The following is a 21,820-nucleotide window of genomic DNA, read 5'->3' on the forward strand; positions in this document are numbered from 1 at the left end:
AGTCTTAAAGCCTTTATTTTATTGCAAAATAAAACAGGTAAAATTTGTATAGCCATATGTAACAAAAGATCTAAATCTTTGATGTGGTACTAGAAAAAAACTCTCAAATTGTGTGTTGAATTTCTCCCCCAAAACAATCACACATGATTCTGAAATCAGTTTCGGTTAAACATACGGGTATTGTCAGGACCATAAACACCTTCCTCTCCGCCAAAATAATACAGAAGTGTCTAAAAAAGTGTGTTTTTAAATTCAGACAGTAAAGAGTCCTTCCAACTTTGCACTTAAGGCTTAGAGACTGCAGAAAAACTGTGGCAGAGAGCACAGGTGTAGGGCATTTTGAAAGCGCAAAGCAGCCCCTGCTCAGAGCAGAGCATCAGGATGTGGCCCTGGCAGAGCACTTGATGGATTCACTCACAGCACTAACCTTCTGATAAACAAATCTGTGATGGCTGGGAGGAGGAGGTAGCACAATTCATCTGTAAAAAAATTAGGCAGCATGTGAAGCTATTTCTAGTTCAGGAAGCTGGAGTGAATCGGAATGCAGAGCTGCACGCAATTCTTCAAGACAGGAGCATTTTTTTTTTTTTAAATTAAAATGCTTAGTTCTCTTTTTCCCCACAAAGGACAATTGCTATTTCTTTATGCATTCAAGGGGTGCCTAGAGACTCCCGCCATATTATATCACAGTGGTAATGTCTGCTCCCAGGCTGAGACCACGGGTCACTAGTGGGTGGTCACTCAGAAAATCCGCAGGCCCTCCCCGTATATCTTCATCTTTCAACTGCTGGGCCCGGCTGGCCACATGCCAGGGCCAGAGCTGCTGGCTGCACACACCAGCTCAGGAAATCAAAGCTTCCAGCTTCAGGCAGGAGCGTGCCTCCCCCTCGCCCTGACTCCCCTTCACACGCACACTTATGGCACGCCGCTCCTGCCGCAAGCCCCAGCCCTCCGTTCACACCCCCTACGTCAGGAACTGTGCTGCTGGACTGGCACATTTTGGATGAGGGAGTGCGAGGCAATTACGTGTCAAGAGCATTTCAGACTCATAATTTTCCCAAACATATGGACATATGGGGAAAAGAACAACTTGTTACTTAACGGCTCTTTTGGATTTTTGCAAGTGTGTATTTTCAACCGTCAGTTGTAGCACCTCGTGAATTCTGCACGGTACATATTTTTCCACAATATGGTGCTAAAATCATACATTTTACACTGCAGAGAAGCTGACTATATATACTGTAGTTACACATTATACTTTTGAAAATACCATACCTCTATCAGATATTAAACCAGCAAATGGCAATTTTCTCTCAGAACAATGGCACCAGAGACTGAGGAGATGCTCTGCGATACTTTTTGGTCTTGTTCCCCCAGCTAGGACAGCCTGCTCTTCCTTTAGCTCCTCACCTGTAGGATGCATCCATATATTATGCTTGTAGCTATTTTATTTTTTTCGGAAGAAGGAAGAAGCTCTGTACTGATCTAACAGCTGAAGCATCATTTAATAACCTGTTGGGTAAGATTAACAGCTCAGAAGTTGTTGGTTTGATCTGACTGCCTCAACCGAGCGGAGCTGATGCAGTCAAGGGGAGCTGTTAAGGGAAGATTCAGGTTACGGGGAGACAATTGCGCAGGTCCTTCAAAGGCCATAAATAACCCAGGAGCTGTTTCCATCCAGATTTTATTTGGCCCCGGCTCTTGAAATACTGTAAATAAGTTCTGCTCACTGTGCTGCGATGCCATTTGAAGGGTTAGTTGAGAGTGATTTATAAAGGCAGTAGCTATTCAGAGCTGTTCTTAATTGTGGCCTGGCTTGATAAAGCCACTGTCAAACACATTAGTTTCTTTACAGCTGGATCAAATGTATCAGGGGTTATATTTCAAGCAGGGAAAGGAAAGTATTTTAATTTGTTTTCACTTCACTTTCAGCAGGGCTTCATAACACCAGCATCTACCCTGTGGCTGCCAAGTCCTGGCTGAGTATCCTACAGCATCTAAACTCTTTCAGAGAAGTACAAGGCTGTGTACAGCACGTATGCGACAGGCAGAGTTTCCTTGGGGAATGTGCCTTACTTATGGAGGGTACCGAGAGACACCCAGCTTTACATCCAACCTCTCCCTCCAGAGGTTTTCCCTCCTACATTTCTAGGGAAGAGGGCAGAAAGAAATGGAGCAAGAACCAAACATACTTGCTTCATGATCGGTTGCATTCCTCTCCCTCCCACCAATGCTTCCTCCTGACTGGATCTAGAGCTCGCCTGCCCCTGCCCCAGGGAGCCCAGCCCTGCATCTGAGTCACAGAGACACCCCCCCCCCACCACCCCAAAGCTGCTTCTCCCCCTGCTTCCAGCCTGCCTGGTGGGGAGAGGTCAGTGTGAATGCAACTGCAGGAGCCCACGGGCCAGCAGGGCGGATGCAGATGCTCCCAGACTCTTCCTGGCGCTGGCAGCACACAAGCAACAGGCTGACAGGGATAAATGCTCACCCTCATCACGGCCATTAGCTGTGGCTGTGGCCCCTGGAAAGCAGGAGCACACAAACCCGCCCTGCCGTGCGCCTTATGGATCTCTTACTCTAATGAGGCCTTTTCCCAGGGATTTCTAGTAAAGGGATGCGCTCCTGGCAAGATAGATCTTCCTGTGATTTAACACCTAGAAGTGACCTATGTGATTTAATCTGTTGCATACCAAAGGTGTCAAAAAGACATCAAAGAAATCCTTGCACTTAATCCTTGGCTTGGTCACAGTCTTCCCTGATGAGGAGAGGAGCCCAAACTATTTAGTAACACTCCCAAAAGACAGAAGTTGAGGAATTAAGGGCACTTGGCAACTTCATATTGCTAGGTGGCAAGACTGCACGGTTTCCCTGCAACAACATCCTTGAGATAAACCTCTGAGGGCCCCAGCCCTGCTGGGCCAGGTAGCTATGTCTCTGTGACTGCCATCGTGTATTTCTGGCCTCCTGGCAGGCTGGCTGCACAGCAAGCTCAGGCTGCACGGGGCAAAGAGCCGGGCAGGTGCCCCAGCATTGTGTGCCCCTAGCTCCCCACTCACCCACCTCCTACCTCCTCTCTTCCCATGTACTCTTGCAAATAACTCACCGCTTACAGCTATTCCCTCTTCTTCCTCCGGGGCCCCAAGGTTTCAAAGCTCTCCCTGTTGCTTTCCTCATTTTTTTCCTCACCTCTCGCTGCGAAAAGCCTCTCTCCCTGCTGACCCCTGACTGCAGAAACTGGAGTCGTTTGGCACGTGGCACCGCCTGAGGCTGAGCTTCTCTGCGGAGGCTGCGGGCAGCCCCGTTCTGACAGGTGCCTTCCCGTGGCAGCAGGCTGGCGAGGGCAGGGCACAGGCACTCAATCGGCTCACACGCCGCTGGCAGGCACTTGGCTGTCTTCCTGGCCAGAGTGGGCCGGGAACTGGGCTGCCCTGCCTGAGCCAAAGCAGCACCTGATACGTTAACTTAATGTGAGTTATGGACTCCACGCCCGCAGTCACCTCCACAGCCACTTCAGGCTAGCTCCACTGAAAACCCGAGAGTGACACTTGCTGAGAACAACTGAGGATCTGATCTCTGGGGTTTACATTTAAAGAGTGCACGTTGTATAACTAAGAAATGTTCACAGACACACATGCACCTAGACACAACCTCTCAGATGGCTGGTTGCCTTGTCCTCTGCGAGCCTGCTCAAGCATGGTGGATAAAACTTTTTGCCTTACTCCAAATGCAGCAGGTGCAATACGAGGAGAATCTTGCTACGCAAACTGCAGAAAAATGAAGGCTACAAGATAAATTGCTGCCACCATCAAATAGAAAGAGGAAGACAGAGGCCAGATTACAAATCTGGAACTGCAGCATCCTTAACACACAGAGCTGCTGGTCTGAACAAGTCTGGAACATGGCCGCTAACTCCACGAGGTCCCTGGTCAGCTGATTGATTACACAAGATCCCCAGCTCCGCAAGAAGTCTGCACTGCATGCTGTGTTCTCACTTAAAGGCTCTGCAACAGTGCTCTGAAGTAAACTCCGGTGACACCGCTGCCCTCATACAGGCAGCTGTGCACTGTATAGGTGCAACCGGATTTGGTAAATAGCCCTGAGGTGTAATAAGTGTTGCGCTTCATTTCCAGCAGCCACTTTCTATTTTTAAAAAGGAATTAAAAAATACTCAACTGTCTGGTACCTCACGTACTCAAAACACATCGTACCTCCCGCGGCTTTAGTTCGCCTGTTAGAAAGCACCTATGCTGAGCCCAGCTCAGTACAAATGACTCCAGGTCTAATGCTGTTCTTACAGGCAGCCACGCGTGGAACAACTCTAAAAGGCCCATGTCCAACGGGAGTCCTCCTGGGCTGTGCTGGCAAGTCCAGTGCGTGGCTATACAGCTGCTGTCATGGGGTTCTTCTGCCTGGGATCCTGTTGCCTGTACTGGTATTGGTCTGGACTGGTCCCACGGTGTCGGACAATTTCATTATAAGCTGGTGCACGGTGGGGCTGAGGAGGGGAAGGTGGCACGTCCTGCCGGAGGGGTCCTTTATGCTGGTTTGCAACGGGCTGGGCTGGGTAGTACTGGGGGTACCTCAATTCTGCCACTCTCGTGTCTGGTGCGCGGATGTAGTTCCCCTTAGACGGGTGGACAGCAGGCTGTCCTCCTTGGTAGTAGGGAAGATCTCTCTCTTTGTATATTACTCGTGGTCCTGTTAAATATTCCAGTGGTCTGCAGGTCCACGCCTGTGGAGGAAAAACACAATAAAGCACATAAAAAGGCAGTCTACAAGCCTAGCGGCACATTTTGTTCTCGGAGTCTATGTGTACTTTGGGAAAGGAAATGCCACCTCAACCATGACATGTCCAGATGAGTCAAAAGAACTCCTGAAGGATAACAACCCTCCCACCTGCAAGCTACAGAAGTCTGCAACACCCAGGACGCTGGAAGAAGGGTCCAGCACACATCACGGCCCTTTTACAATGGGGGAGCACTGGAGCCCTTCAGCTCCCAAACTCAGCCTCCTGTGATCCATTTGCCATAATGGAAACAAAGCTCCTTAAACAATGCATGTTTGACTGAATCTTATCTGGCCTGAGGATAAACAGATGAGTTGGGTCTGCAAGTCTGCAAATCCCATAAGCTTTACATGCGCAAATATTCACGCTTTCCAAGCCATTCCACTATTTTTTCTATACATGTCAGACCGAAAGCTTTCCAAAACACTATAGTTGGAAAAACTGGAACTACTGGAAGAAACACAGGGATGTCAGACTACTATACCTGTGTGCAGCGGCGAGCTGCCAATGGGGTTTCAAAAAAAAACTCCTGTGATCTGGAAGACTTGATATTACAAAAGCTCTGTAACCTGTCTGTAACTTATCTGCATCAGTATGGATCTGACAAGCTCTAGTTCACGTGAAAAGCAACATGTGAACATGTCATCCCTGAGGATGTGCCACTGAGCCCTCTCTAGCTTTCTGCATCTTAATTCCATGATTTGCACTAATGAAGGACTGGTATTTTTCCTAGTATAGCTTAACTTGCGATACTTTCGAAATGGCAAAAATAATTGTTCTCACAGACATGTCGCCAGAATACCCACAAAAGTTCAACTCAATTAGGAGTTTTTGCCAGTCTGATTGCAAATGCCTTTGCACTTTGGCAAAACCTCCCATTGACTGCACAGGAAGCTCCTCTCCAAGTGTGAGCTGAAGGAAGAAGGCAGGGCTTTGACCCAAACAGGGGCCGAAAATATAAATCAATTACACCTGCTCTGTGGGTTTGGGACTAAACTCATCAACTGTTTAAATAGCCTTTCCATAGATTTATTAAAAAAAGTCATCATTCTGGTACAGCAGATCAGGTGTTCACAATTCATCAATGCCTCTCTTTTGTTCACACAGATTTTACAAGCTTGCCTCCCCTTTCTTAATCTGGACTCCCAGACTCCACTGGAACTTGTTTTGCATGAAGTAAAACAAAACATGTGGTTTTCTGCTGCACTCGTTTAAGCCCATGGGGTAAATCATGGACATAGGCAATGAACAAACATTATCTGCCTTGAAATGAACCTACAATTCTCCCCCTGGAATAACTTAGTGCAAATGTTTCCTGTTTAAAATGGAAAGAGCAAAAGGAAGAATTCCAGGCCCTGGACTTTTAGGACCCATGCTCCCCAGAGACTTTTTGCTTTAAAAACAGAACATTATAAAAGACAGGCACTCTTGGCTTTTTTTCCCCCCTCTCTCTCCTTGTGAGACAGTCCAGACAAAGTGCTGAAGGGCCTGAAGCCACCCTGAGATACTGAAAGGACTCCTAACCGCATGTGTTGAGACAACTGCTATCTCTGCTCACACACCTACGCCTTGCAACGAAGCCTTATTTCCACCAGGCCGAAGAGTTGCTCCACATATTTCTATACGAAGACTTGTACACTAGTCAGTCCCATCACACACAGCTTTTAATTCTTCTGTGCACAAAAATGCACATCCAATCTAAAAAGGCTTCTGCGATGTTAAGAACTGCTTTGTGTCAAGCAGCAAACCAACAAGAACAAATGTCAAACCTACATCCATCGCCTTTTAATTAAGGGTAACAATTGAGATCCTGTCTATTAGATTTTAAAAGATGTTCTCATCAGCAGCTGTAATCAACCAAATTCTTGTGGATCACATTAAAATGGGACTGAGCTTGGACACAGATCCAGAATTCACCAAGAAGCCAGGCAGCTTTTGGACAGAGATCAAACTACAAAATTGAATGACCCTAGAATAACGAAATCAAAATTAATTGGTACCAAAATGACTGCAGAGAACAGGACAGAGCCACCAGCATCAAATCCCGAGCCTTCAGCACAGCTCATCCCTCAGCTCACACGATGGATCTGGACGCAGCAGGAAGAGAGGGATGCGCTTTGCTATCCAGCCAGCCCGCTTGGCTCCCGGCAGAGCTGCTTCCAGGAAAGCTCAGGCAGTCCAGTTCTGGGTGGAAGTGTGACTGTGCAGAGGCAGCACATTCAGGCAGCTCTCACCTAGAATTGTGCAGCAAAGATGTGCCAGACCTCAGGCACGCACCCAAGCATCTTGAGCTTGTGCCACATAGTCCTCATTGCTGTTACCTAAGCAAGAAACTAAATCCACCATTGGTTCACTTACAGTTATACCACCTCTTCCTGTGTAGGCAGACTGCAGAGGAACCTGAACGAGGGGCAAAATCTTTCTTAAAAACTAAATAATATGCAAGCTGCTCTCTTTCAAACCAGTTTACCTGGGAAATACCCACAGCTGCTATCATTCTTGAGAGTCTTCCTCAGAGTTGGGGGGTAGCAGCTGGAGGAGAGGTGGTGCAGAGAGACAAGGCTTGAATCCACTTCACACGGATCCTTTAGGAAATCCCCAGGAAGATGGGAAGTCATGCCAATTTTTTTGGCAGCCTTGGCAATAATATAATCAGTAATCTAATAAATGATTATTGGAACTCTCTTATGAGCAAAAGCTGGGTAAACCCTGGTAACTCTGCCCAAAAGGCAGCCTCCAGTCATCATGACCAGGGAAATTTCGTGAAGAATATCCCGTGGCTGTACCACCCTCTGCAGCTCACTTCCCCTGGCGATGCAGTGGATTTTATGCATGCAAATCCACAAAGGATGACACTTTTCTTCCCTTTATGACCAACACTGCATGTAGAAGCTGATTTATTTCCTAAGGATTAATTCCTCCCCACCTACTAGCCATGCTCGGTGAAATCTGCTCTCTGGGAGCTGCTCACAGTGCGAACGACCAGCCTGGGGAGTCTCTGACATGAACCCATTTGGCATGTCTTTGAATACAGGAGAAAACAGCCCTTTCATCCCCAAGTGCTTCAAATTAGCCCTCAGAAAGTCAAGCTTTTTGAGGTAGAAAAACCATCTCTAGATGCCATGCTCTGACTATAGGAATGCTGTTACCATTACGAGTAAGTCTGGGAGACTGGGGGCTGTTCCAGGCAGCAAAAGCAGGGTTCCTCTGGAAAAACAGTATTTTCACTTGATAGCTTAAGGTGTAAAAGTATATGCTGTTGTTTACCCTTAAAGAAATTGCCGTAACAACTCAAACCAAACACTTTCTACTTGGCAGCCCCTTGTAGCTGCTATGCTTATTTCTGCAAGAAGCAAAACAACCCCTGCCTTTCCCCTCCGCAAACACTGCCACCTCTGAGGAGGCCCTAATGAAATTCTTCTCCCCTTCGTTGCTGTTTTTGTAGGCTCCTGATGAGTTCAGAGTTCACGGGGCCATATCACACCTCCCAAGTGACCCATGGTTTGGGGGGGTCAAACCAATAACCTCAAGTGGAAAATCAGTGACCCGGGGACTGATCAAAAATCCACAAATTGGGTCAAGCAGGTCCAGCCACTCAAAAGGACCAGGCCAGGAGTGTGCCCTTTGAGAGGACATGCTGCGTAGGAGCTGCTCTGACCGTCAGCTGTTTTCCAGATTTTTAGTCAGTTGTTTGACCTGTGGGCCCAGTGAAATTAATGGCAGGCAGAAGGTGGGGAAGTTGACACAACATCCTGGGAAGGAACTGAACTCAGAGCTCAAAAAGTGTTTTTGCTGACAGTTCAGTTCTGTTGGCTTCCAGTGGAAGATCCATCAGTGATGTGTGTCTAGCTAACAGCAGAGGCTGCTGACTGAGGAAGCAGTGGAAGGCAAGCAGGCAGAAGCACCATCTTCAAGAAAAGGCAAAGCTAGTGGGGTAATGTGAAAATGCATCCCTCAAGAATGTCACATGCAAGGTGTCCCTTAAAATGTTCATTTTATCACAAGGAAGAGAAATCTCACCTTCCCCTGAAGCAGACCCATAGACACAGAGGTAGCTGCAGACATGTTTGGCCATATAGCTTCACATGCTGGTTAGCAGCTCTATTGGTTTATCTTCTACATGACTGACTGGGTAAGAACTGCGATTAATTTTGAGCTTTAAGAGCAAAAAGGAGCTTTGTCTAAGTAAAGCAGGTAACCTGTTTGTAAAGCAGTTAAAGCAGGTAATTGACATTCAATTAACAGTACACGTTTTTTTTCTCTATGACAAGTAAAGCCTGAAATAGTTTAGTTTGTTTTTCTCTCTACTTTATTTACCTTTCAAGTACAAAGCATGTAAGACCTAACATATTCTGGCTTTGCTGCAGAATTTTGAAAGCTTCTGGAATTATTTAAAACAGAACTAAAGGATTCAGGATACATAAGAAGGGCTTCTTTTACCCAAAATAATATTTAGTCATTGAAGTCAAATGGGTATCTGTACGTTTCAAAAAAACTAACCAAAACAGTTTTTGCTTTCTACAATTCATTTTTTTTGTTTTTAGAAGACACCATTTCAGTGATTCTTCAGTTGCCAAGAGTCTCACAGGGTAGAGCGTACCTGTCACACAGGCCTAAATACCTAATGTTAAAAAAAAAAAAAAAAGGAAAAAAAAACACATTTCATTTCAGGTTTACTGTGTTTCATTGTTAACCCCCATTTGCAGGTCACCTTTAACGTAAGCTGCAAAGACACATGTTCGGGTTATCTCAGAGCAAAGGAAAGCAAAAAACGATCTGGCTGTTCATGCTGTGCCCCATCATGTTGGGGGTTTGGATTTCATCATGACAAAAGAGTTTTTCTTGCCTCTGTTCTATGGGGAGAATCACAGAGGTCACATTCTTAGTACCTGGTAAAAGCAAGGAAGGGAATGCTCCCTTCCATCACTGCCTCTTCTAGCTGCTGCAGGAATATTTTGCAAGGGATATAATTTCACATGAAAAACTGCCTTCTTACTTTGTCAGGGAGTACTTCTTGAAATAAACTTCAAAGACAGTCACAGACTAAGTGGCAAATGGAAAGCCCACATTTGGCTGCAATCTCTTTCATGTCTAAGCAAGACATAGAGAGACTCTGGGTGATGGCATCAGGCAGCTCAGGCTGTGATTAAAGAACAGGAGAAAGCAACAAGGTCCTATCTGTGTCCAGATTCTCACTGAAGAACTCTATTGTACGCATTGTGACTGCGAGCTGTTTGTTCTCAGCCAAGAGGATCTACTTTTAAAGAAAAAAGGAGCAGATGTAAGAATTAAATTATGCAAATAAACAATCTTACAGTATCAAATACATTACTGTGTCTTTATAAAGCTGTTCTCGATGTACACTAAAAACAACTGACTGAAAAGACCACGTAGTCCCTCTCTCTCCAGATACAGTGTTAAAGACATTGCAGTGCTGTTTGTAGTCTGTGGCAATAAGAAATTCTGTTGCTTAATATTCAACGTTCATTAAAAAATACAAAAAAACTGCAGGTTGCAAAAAAAATGACTGCATGACTCTGAGCTTCATTAAAGTCTGTCTCTACATCTTAATTGGTGATATACTCCTGTAACAAATATTCTTTGCTGTTTCAGACCAATACTTCCCATAGCCAATGATAGGTTTTGCATTTAAAAAAACACAGGAAATCAAATTTGGTATCTTAATGCTGGGAGGAATCTGCAACGCAATGAAGTGCTCTGTGGCTCCTGTCTGCGAGAGGCTTGTACCTCTCAGTAGAAGGCAGATGTCTAGCAATGTCATACTAACCCCAAACCACACACACAGATTATTTATGGGCTGAGCTGGTGGAGGTGCTTTCTTCTCCTGTTCTTTTATCAACAACGCAAGGCTAAAAAATCAGATAACATAAACGAATACAATCCCTGGCTCTCATGTAGCACATGCCATGTGGAGAGAGCTGTTTTTAGTTTGAGGACTGTGTTTGGAATTCCTTCAGTGTCAGGTTTCCAGTTACCAGACCCTCTTCCCTGGGCCAGGCACGACTGCGGTTGGACGGGATTAGCAGAACACTCTGCAATGTATATTACATAGCTTTGACTTCTATAGGCTTTGCAGTCCCATAAAAATAATGATCATTTCACGACCTGCATTACTGGTGGAAAAAAAAGCAGAAAATCTCTCTCCTTTTTAAAGAACTTGTATTTGTTTTGGATTTGGAGAAGGAGGGAGCCATACGAGTTTGTTTGATATTCAAGCAAGAGTACATTTCCAATGAGATGCAGGCCAGATTCCCTACCATTGCGCACAGTTTTGCAAAGTTTAGCAGCGGTCTTGACTGGCCTGAACATAAGAGGTTACGTGTGCAGTTTTTCTTTCTCTACAATACTATGGCTTTGAATATTTAGAAACAAACAGCAAAAGCACCACAGTCCTGGAATGCAACTGTACAGTTTATATTACTCCACTTGAAGTCTACCCTTAAAGTGACCAGAGAACAGAGTCTTTTTTATTTGCAGAGGGACAAATTCTGAGAGCTGCTGGGCCCAGCAGCTACCTGGGCAGCTACTAGTGATTGGAGCTATTCAGATGTCCCACTCATCTTTACATCTGGGGCCAAGTGTAAAGTTTCATCAGATTCCAACTTGCCATGCAGACAAGTAGACTGCAGAAGCAACTGTAAGAAAGGGAAACAGTAGTCTGACAGGTTTTAAACTTTACTACAAGATTACTAAGATTTCTTATGGTAGCACCAACAGCTTATTCTGTACACAAGTGATTATTCTAAAACCCTAAGGGACCAGACTATGTCAAAGATTGGTTAACATCACAGTTTAGGCTGCCAATTAATTAAACCGCCTCCCATCACCAACGAAGCCATGGAACACTTAGTGTTGCTCCTGTGCTCCAGCATTAGTTTATTTTCCACAGAAGATCTCAGATCAGCTTCTGATAATCCTATCCTGCAGGCAAAGCTCCCTTTTCTTTCCTTCCCTAAATCCAACCTACAAATATAGGAACTGTGATAATCAGGATTAAAAAACTCAAATCAACAGCAACAAGCCCCAAATATGCTAGCTGGTGCTCTATAAATGCTCAATGAGCATTCAAAACAACTAGTCCAATAATCCTTCCTACTCAATTCACCACTTGTTTTGTTTGTATGCTCTCAGGCATGGCACATCTCCCCTACCATGAGGCATAAAAAAAGCAGCACCTATTGAAAAGACATCGCTATTCTGTGATCTCTTCAAGCTTAAAGGGGTCTTAAGCAGATTGGTACTTTAAGTAGCGAGTCATTACAACAGTGTCATTTCATATGTTACTCATTATTCAACACAACATAATACCGTGCGAGTCATTAACCTCTTGGCATTGGTAACCTACTCTCAATGCTAAGCAATCACGCTTGTTGCTCAGGAACCCCTGCACTCTGTCGGGGAGAGACCTGGATGAGATTTTAAGGTCCCTTTGGTCTTTTGTTTTGCAGATCAGCAGAGGCCAAAAGCTCTTGCTATAAACTAAAAGTGTTCTTGGCCTTTGGTCTCTTGTGTCACATTTCTAAGATGATGCAGGCCAAGCGGCACTGGAGGACAGAAAGCTTTTCAAAGGGCTGAAGCCAGCAAAAGAAGCAAATGCTTTAGGTTTCTCAGCTGAATTTTGACTTTCAAAGCAGACAAACTAATATAGGGAAGTGACAAGTGCAGAACTGTCATCACCTGGGTGAGATGCTCAAGTGAAGTCTCTCTCATGGAATATTTGTACCACAGTACTGTGCAGTAACTCCAATGGATGCAGGGACCTTGCTAACCCTGCCCCGAGAAGAGCCAGCTACTGTCCAAAAAAGCAGACATCCAATGGGCAGGGAGAGAGGCACAGACAGGTGAGATCCCACCGCCGGCCCTGTGCAGCAGCACAAGAGCCAGAAACACAAAAAATCCAGATGTCTTCACCTCACCCTAAGCTCTACTGCAGATCTATGCTTTTTTTGGAGGCTACCAGGGTAAAAATTAAAGGTCATGTGGTGGTTTGGGAGATTTTCATTTGATTTAAAAGCAATTCTGTTGCCACAGTCCAAATTCCACTTCAGAAAGAAGGCCTGGGAAGCCTCCTCCATTAGCCTATCCATTCACTGCCTTCTCCTATCTGTGCCATTTTCATACAGCGCTTTCAAAGGGACGTAAAACCAAATTCTATCCTGTTCTCATTTTTCACACAGAATGAATTTAAAGCACGGTGATTATTCAGCTGTGCTGTTAAAATGATTTTTCAACAAATAACAGAAGTCATTAAAAAAATCTTCCTAAGAAATAATAGCCTGGGCCTGGGTCTTTACTGTTCAGCCGCTGGGATCTTAACACGCTGTCTGATCTTTAGTGGGCTAGTAAAAACCCAGAAGAACTGGTTATTAATGTTATTACCAAGCTTTCAGGCTTTCTTTCTTTCCTTTCCTTTTTTTTTTTTTAAAAAAAGCATCTCTCATTTAAATTAAAGCATTCCTTGCAGCGTTTTCTCCCGTTGCCATGATGAAGCATGGCTGTCAATTCTGCCTCCGATGGCACAAACTGGGTAGTAAAATCATGCTTCAATAAAAAAGGAAAATGATTTTTGAAACTGACTGTAGCTGGTTATTTTTCCCTCCGTTTCATTTTGTTTCTAGGTCCAGACATTCTGTTAAACTCCCTGGGAAGTGTCATTCCCTTCTCTCCCCTTCGCAGTAAAGGCAAGGCTCAACATCCAAGAAGAAAGATCCTGCTTTTGAGGGGGAGAGGGGGACCTTAAAAACAAGCAGCTCTTATTGGTTTCTTCAGGCAGTATTTCAATCCTCACTGTTCCTCTACTGCTCATGTATTGATTTGCTCCTAAACAGCACAAGTAGCCTGTAAATAGAGCCTCCCCATCCCCCAGCCCCCTTCCCTTATATTTTCTTTTGTTAGAGCCATTCATTTCTATACAGGCATTAGATTATAGATTTCCTGGCTTGCAGCACTCCATTAACACTCTGGTAACCACCCCTTTTCCAGCCAGCCATTAAACACCACCTTTAATAATTGAGATTTAAAGGCTCAGGGCATGATAAACAGCTGAAGTTATAACTTTACAGCTGCCTCTACAAAAGTGTGTAAATCTCCACATTTGGATAAGCAAATCAGTTAATTAGACTTGTATTAAGTCACAAACTTTGCAGGCGCTCTGACAGCATACGTCCTGAAGTTGAGCTTTAAATAACAAGGGTCAAACCCTGAATCCCACAGGGCTGGGAGAGACGGAAACGTCCCACCCGGTGCCCAGAGAGCAGTAGCACTGCCTGCAGCTGCTGAGACATGAAGACGGCCGCAAGCGCCCTGCGACTGCAGCCCCTTCCAGCTGTGTTTATGCTGGCTTCTTCCTTAAGAGCTTCTACTGTTACACTAACATCAGTGCAGCTGCAGCAAGCGCAGCGACTGCTGACGGGACATACTCTACCTGCTGCCCATGGTGGAGACATCCCTTGTTTTAGCACCCTGCGTGCCCTGCCCACCAGGACACAGGTTGCTCTTTCCAAGTGGGGCCCTACAAGTCGCATGGGCTGAGCACAACTTCCTCCAGCTCTGCCTTCTGCACTCACCTGTGGCTGAGGAAATGCTATGTGGATGTCCCTCAGTCCCTTCTGGCCAGTAAACATTCAAAGCTGGGGAGATTTGGGAGATACAGGTCACCGGCCTCTTTAGGGACTTGGGTAGTAAGAGGTTAACCTTCAGTTGTGAGGCCCAAGTGTCTGTGCTCCATCTCTGCATGAGTTATCTCCCTGTTGCTGCATTTAAAAATACTGTATGTAATTAACTGTTATCAGGTTGTTAAGCAGTGTGCTGAAGTGTGAACTTATCATTCAATTGTTTCCTTTATTTACAAAATCCTCGCCATTCTCTGAGATGGCAGCCTGGGACAGGCTGTTTACTTGTTCAGATTAGGAGGGTTTAGCACACCAGATTCTGGTGGCAGAAGCAGATTCGAGAGAGGTGAGACACAGCTGTGAGTCTGCTTGGCTCCTCAACCACCCCCTTCAACACGCCCTGAAGAATAGCTGTGAGTGTACGAGATACACACATGCCGCTGTACCAAATACATCACTGTCAACGCGGCCTTTGCCCCCACTGCTCCCATCCTTGTCCTCCTTGAAGATTCTTCTGCACACTCTCCTATCCAACAACAGCAGCTGTGTCCTACTCCTCTCTTGGCCTGGCAACTGTTCTTTTCTTTGCTTTCTTCTCTAGCAGCACTGCCCCTGGCAATGCCAGCAAAGAGGGAGATAACATGATGCCATCAGGACCTGTGTGATTTTTTTTCCATGTGCTTCTGTCTGAGACAGCATCATGCATCCAGCAGGACATATCAGTGTGGTCCCTGGGCATGCAGAACTTTTGATCTTTAGGAACTGGTGCGATCCCCAATATCCCAGATCTACGCATGCCCCCAACACTTGTTAATACAGGAGATATGCAACTTCTAAACAAATTTCTTCTGTGCCATCCTGCACACCATACTGCATGCCAGATGACAAGATAAAATTTGCACAGCAAAGTTCTTGGAGCACAGCAACTTCTAGAGAGAGCAATCACAGCCTGTGGAAACACACTTCTATCAGCTTAGTCATGTACCTAGAACAGAAGATGTCAGGATGATGAAGCTGGAGGAAGGAGCACAAAGCAGAGGACAGAAAAACAGGCTCTAAGGACGCACCAAAACACTGTCTCCCATAGCAATGAGAACCTGATGCCAATAGCTGGAAATCAGTGATACCTTACGAAGTTGACAACACAACAATTGGAAGACAGAGGCAAGCCAGTATTGAGATAAAGAGAGGCTCCAGAAAGCACCACCAGCTATAGGCTTTTATTTCCTTTAAACATATACACACATCATGTAGCAAAGACTACCATGTGCAGTAGAGTCATATGTGTAAGTCACAATGCCACCAGCAGCTTCAGCTTAGATTATGATGAACACCATCACAGTCAGAGAGGTACCCCCAGGTACCTATTCCTGTGCCACCCTGTAAGGCTACTGTATGCCATTTAGAGAGAAAAAGAGAAGTTGCACCTCCCTATCTGAACCTGGTAAGAACCTGGCAAAGACTCCAGACATCCCTAAAGACAGTGTCTCAATTTGGCTTGATTTTTTTTTTTTGTAAATTAAATAAAAATACCCTCTACCTTGAAACAAATCTTTTACATAATGAATCAATCAAACAATTATCTATGCTCTAGTACGTTCAAATCAAGGGAATCATCATCGAAAATAACCAGTTTTTATAGCTCATTTAAAGCCACAGTATGCTAGGCTGCTGATTCACTAATGAACAATAAAGGCCACTACTACAGTATCATTCTACCTATTTTCAGATTGTGTGATGTGATAGATTTGAAGTGGCATGTTCATAAAAAAAACATCAAGGCACTTTGTGGAGGGAAGCAAAGATGGAAAGAGATCTGTGCCCTGCTCAAATACCAGACAGAGAGGAGGGAATAACTTGATACTACGTGAAACTTGGTGCCCCGGCCTCATCCAGACTCAGCCAAGGCCTCTGGATGTCAATGGAAGCATTTCAGTGAGCTTTGGATTTAGGCTCTTGTATAGGAAAATGGTATCTGAAAGGGGAGAAGAGGGCAGGCAGAGAATGAGACATCTGTATCCTGGAATGAAGTCAGGAAGTTAAGGCCTGAAAACCTGAGATAGCAAATAAATAGCTGGAGTACTAGATAGGAGTTGCTGAAATGCCTCACTCTACACTCAAACTTCCTTTCTGATTCTCCCTTGCAGGTATCCAGAGGGAAGACAGACCAATACTATTAATTTACTTTTCACTTTTTGAGTGCTCATGACCTAGAGAGAGGTGTTTATGTACAGCTACTAAGAAACAGGCGTTCCCCCAGACGAACAGCACACCTCTACTACACAGATTCTGCACCTATGAATATTGGTAACGTGACAATTGGGGCAATGTAGAATAGCGTGCATGCTACCAGAGCCCGATGCTCAGAGGAAGCTGCAATTAGTAGACAATTAATAGTTTGTGCAGGCCTTACAGCATAAAAGCAGCCCCTCTTCCCCTCCCCAAAACACATTCAAAACAAAAACACTATCGGCATTAAGCCCAGCTTTGCAGAAAGGTGCAGAAACACAAAACACTTGATGGTGTGCTCACAGATGGTGATAGGGAAAAACACAAAACCTGAACTTGATATTTAACCTTGAGAGACATACTATTTGAATCCCATAGGAAAAAAAGCACAATATAGGAGAGAGGCCCTGTGGTGAGTTGAGAATGATGTCTTTTCTAAACCTCAGTGTTCATCTTTAATGCTGACTTGGGTTCCTCTTTAATAAACAAGTGAAATTCTACTTCCAGTAAAATGGGATTTTCTTTAAAATAACTGCAACATTTCAAAGGCCCCTCTTTTTTAATGATCAAAACTTAAAAGGGAGGAATTTCACATCACATGAAACAGCTACAATATAAACCAACAACCAAGAAGAACATTCCAGTTTCTATGTCAGAAAGTAGCAACACCATTCTAAGGATGCAAAATGGTTTCCGTGTACTGAAGTTCCTTGAGAAACTCGTAAAACTTGTGGTATAAACTAGTACAACTGAAAACAAGACGTCTAAGGAGGAAAAGACCAGGGTTAAGGGTTCTTTATTGATTTTTTTCCCCCGCATTGGGATTAAAGTGATTTCAGCTGGGACCCAGCATTACAGATGTAATTATAATTTCCATTTATATTTTTAGACTGTGTACAAAGAAGTGTAATAATGGACAGCTGAACACTTTCCATTGTCCATTAAAAACAAAATGTTTCTGACGAAATCTCTGCAAGACCAAGGACCAGTGCAGTAATCTCTCAAAAACAGAGCTTTCTTCTGATGTTTGGTGACAAGAGAGAAGGGAGAGCTGTCAGCCCTTCACACAAAGAAATCAAACTAAAATGACATTAAGGTTCTATTCCACTCAGTAATACTAAAGAAATCCCATGTTAAGATCAGTAACAAGTTTCTTCAGAGAAAAAGTCAGATTATTCGTTAAATATAATGATATTTTGATATTATTTACAGTATATTTAACAAAAACCAGTACATTGAGGCAACATTAGGGAGGCATTATTTAAACCACAGAAAGCTCAGGGAGTGAAAAAGTGAAATTTATGTAAGTACCACTGACTGTCTCCCATCCTTCCCCTATGTTTTACAATGCACATTTAAGTCCAGGTTTCCTGGAGGCCTCTGATAGCTAGGCAAATGCTTGTTATTGAAAAGCAAAATGTATTCAAGGTAAAGCAGGTGCTTAAGTGCTTTGATGGATCTGGGCCTAAAAATCCAAGTTGTAATCCCCAACTCAATTTCAACTGACTAATTGAATTTGCCTTTTTTTTTTTTTTTGGTAAATTCCCTTTCATTGCAAGCCGCTCTGCTGTGAGGCTCTGTGCTCTGTGCCAGACGCTGTGGCGCAGGCAGCACCGCAGCACAGCTCGCAGCCCCCAGCTTCCTCTGCCCAGAGGGGCAGCAGCACGCCCCACAGTGCAGTGGTCCTCATGGAAAGGTGCTCAAAATCAGCACCGCTATGCTCAGGCAGCCTAAATTCAGCCTAATTCCCAAGTCAGTGAGAAAACCCAGTGCCTTTGGAGACCTCCAAAACACTAATTAGGATGACCAGAAGTTGAGTCAGGCAGGCAGTATAAGAAATGGGACACACAGGGCTTTGCGAGTGAGTACCAGTGTCCTGAAAACTTTTAGCTCATTTTGGAGATCTTTAATCACTGAATGTGCATATTTGCTGTATGAGGATCTCTGAAAGAAAGACTCTGTGTCCGTTCTTCTATTAGTTTTGTCCCAGCTACTGTTTTACTGGTGGTTGATTCCAGTTCAAGAGCATATTGCTATCAAGAAAACAAAAGGAAAAACCATAACCAAAGCCATGACCATAAAAATGGTCTCCTAAAAATGCATTCTTATTATACTGAAAACATCTCTGTTCTCAGAAAAGAAACATTAACTTTCTTTAAAGCACAGCATCTCAGATTGAGTCAAAATTCATAATAAAAATGCTAGATGAGGGACCAAAACCTCCTGGCACATGGGTATGTACAACGGTACACTAACACCAAGCAAAAAGCCATTCGCATGGATTTTCAGCTGTGAAATCCTTCTGAGATTGGTTTTGCTTGCCAGATTTTGTCATGATCTACAACCGACTGCTCTCAAAGTACTTCCTTTCATCTGGAAAACAAAAGCTATTTTTCTACTTTAAATGAAGAAAAGCTCCAGCCGCTCAATATCCAAGGACCCCCGTTGGCTTGGGGTTTTACTTGATAACCTGGGCTGGGCTTTGTTCACACATTTACTGCCCTCCCTCTCCTCTCTTGCTTGGAACTGGCTGCCAATTTCCAAGGTGCTGTCTCAGACCATCTAACACTCAGATTCAATCTTCTTGCTGAATTACATCTGGAGTGGAACAAAGATGGCAGATAATTCACTTTCTGTTAAAGTTAACACTCACTTCCTCCTGCTTCCCATGTATGTCATACAGTGGACATCTTTGCATGTTCTGCTTTGTTTTTTTCAGCTGGTGCAAGCACATGAGATATCAACCAGTCTATGCACAGAGAGAAGATGGTGACTTGAGGAACAGCTTCCAGTTTACATGACTCCTCACCTCACCTCCCTCTCTAACTGTGTACTAACACCAACTACATGCCTACCAGATTTTGCTGGTGTTCTTCTGGCACAGCCAGAGCATCTTTACCTATGGTAAATAGCTTATGCTATAATAAGCATAATTGAAAGAGCAGCATCCCTGAGCATCTTATACTTTGTTTATGCTGTATTTTAAAGAATTGTTCTAGTAGAAAATTTTGTACAGGTGCTAAGTGACAAAATTAGAGCTAATTTACATAACTATTAAATGTTAGAACAATACAATCTCTTCCAAGCCCAGAGATGAGAGTAAAGATTCCTAAGAAAGCAGGAATTAATTTTCTCTAACAGGGTACAACAAGAGTTTTAGCTCCATGTTGGCTCTTAACAAAGTTAATGGCCCATAACAGCCACTGATGTGAATGTTTGTGAGTCTCTAGTGACCTTGAATTGCATTCATTTTTAAGTCCTACTTCACGTATATCTGTGGTAAGATGGAACAGGGTGGAAAAGAAGATAGCATGCAAAGATATACTCCTTTTCCTAGAACCTCCAAAATATGGAGAGATTTTGACTGCTAACACTGGTCTGCAGAGTTCATGTGCAAAAAGCAAAGATGTCATTTAGGTATAAGAGATAACACCACTGTTTATCAAATTGCTATCAAACAGACCTGGACAACAAAGAAATGATGGAATATGCTCTAACAGCGACTGCATTTCAGTCTAAACCTACTGATTTCTGAAATCTATCGATACATAACCATGGATTGCACTGGTTCTGGATCAGGCTCATACTAGCTTGTACCACATTTCTTGCAGAATAAGGTGTTACTCTACCTGGATGAACAAATCCAAAGCATGACCTTTTAAAGTGCCGGAGTTAAAGAGCAAAATAAAACCTTAGGTGAATATATGGATAATGAAAGTGGATAAAAACATGGAATTCAGAATATTCTCTTGATGTGTATTTAAGAGACTTCTGTGCAGAGAAATTAAATGTGTCACCTACTCATGAGATGGAAGCAGTTTGGCTGCCAGTTGAATGAGCTGTGTTGAAACAGCTGCTCTAGCAACTGTTTTTACTATTAACTTCTTCAGTGATTCTCTTCATCCCAAATTAGATAGCTCTTTCCTTTAATCACGAGTTTATATAAAAGCTCCCTCCTCACAACGCAGGGTTTCACAGCGGATAACACTCATAAACAACTACAGGGCTGTTTAAAGCACTGCCCCTGAGTTCCTCTGTGGTTCAGATCTCCTTCCCCCATGTCTTCTTGTTGCTCAGTGGGTGGCACTCTGGGCGCTCACCGTGTCCCCTCCCGACGTGCTTGTAAAAGAGCCCAGAACTGAATCCGAGTCCTTAAGAGTCCATAGCCCATCATTACCTTACAGTACGCCTTTAAGACTGTCCACATACAACTCACTTCCCTACCTTATCGGCAATATCTCTTTTCCTCCTTCACCGATGTGCACACAAGAATACTTATAACTGATGTACTTTTAATGGCTTGCTATTAGAAACTCAGATCTTGCCATGACAGTGCAACTTCCTTGTTCTTTTTAACCTTTCCCGCTTTTTGCTGTTAGGAGACACAGGCAGGATTATGGAGAACTAGCTGCAGCCTGCCTCTGAATGATGGGAGCCATCACAAAGCTGCCACTTGTTAGCAGGAACCTCGCTGAGCTGTGACAAAACGTACAGGACATCTATGCACAACACTGTGGGAGCACTGCAGGAAGCTTGCTCAAAAAAATCCTGATCCAACATCCTCAAAAACTCTGTGTATTTTTACACCTGATGGTGTTGGCTTCCTATGTTTCTCCTCTGTTAGCTGTTTTGAAAGCACATTTGCTGTAAATTGTCTTTCAGCCACTCCTCCAGACCTATTTATCAAGAGAAAGGCATTGCCAAAAACTGCAGTGGAATTGCCTTACCTTAATTTACAATGAACTTCCTCACAAAAACAAAACTTTTGCAGCCTAGAGTCCAAACTTTTTGATCAGTTCTGACTTACAACCCAACCCAAGCAGCAACATTTTTATTCCACATATCCATACCTATAAAGCAGCTGGCTGAGTTTCCCAGTCCGTTGGTCTCCTGAGCCATTTCAATATTCATCCTGACAATGCAGAGGATGTATTTGCATTTTGTAGCACACATCTTATTCCCCAGGTTTCACTCAGCACATCACTCTGCTGATACATTCTGTGGGACATATGCTTTTGTTTTTTAATTTGATCTCCTTGTTTTTAATTTGCATCCAGTTATCTTTTTTCCACAGATCCTTCATCTCAACCTAACCATTTTCTACTGACACTTATTTCTTTCATTAAAATTTTGTTCTGAACAGCTGTTTGTTCTTTTACTCATTGGAAGCATA

At 43.9% G+C, this 21,820-nt stretch overlaps 1 protein-coding gene across 2 annotated transcripts in view; it reads right to left on the reverse strand.

Annotated features, from left to right (window-relative positions):
- The window catches only part of PARD3B (par-3 family cell polarity regulator beta), a 401,278-nt gene continuing 379,458 nt past the window's right edge, over positions 1-21,820 (reverse strand). For both annotated transcript variants that reach the window (XM_040560832.1, XM_040560833.1), the window contains one exon: positions 1-4,732. In XM_040560832.1, coding sequence (XP_040416766.1) covers positions 4,702-4,732 — 31 coding nt within the window. In that variant the 3' untranslated portion in view covers positions 1-4,701. The remainder of the gene's footprint in view (positions 4,733-21,820) is intronic.

This window comes from Cygnus olor, chromosome 6 (assembly GCF_009769625.2).
Source record: "Cygnus olor isolate bCygOlo1 chromosome 6, bCygOlo1.pri.v2, whole genome shotgun sequence".
Lineage (NCBI taxonomy): Eukaryota > Metazoa > Chordata > Aves > Anseriformes > Anatidae > Cygnus > Cygnus olor.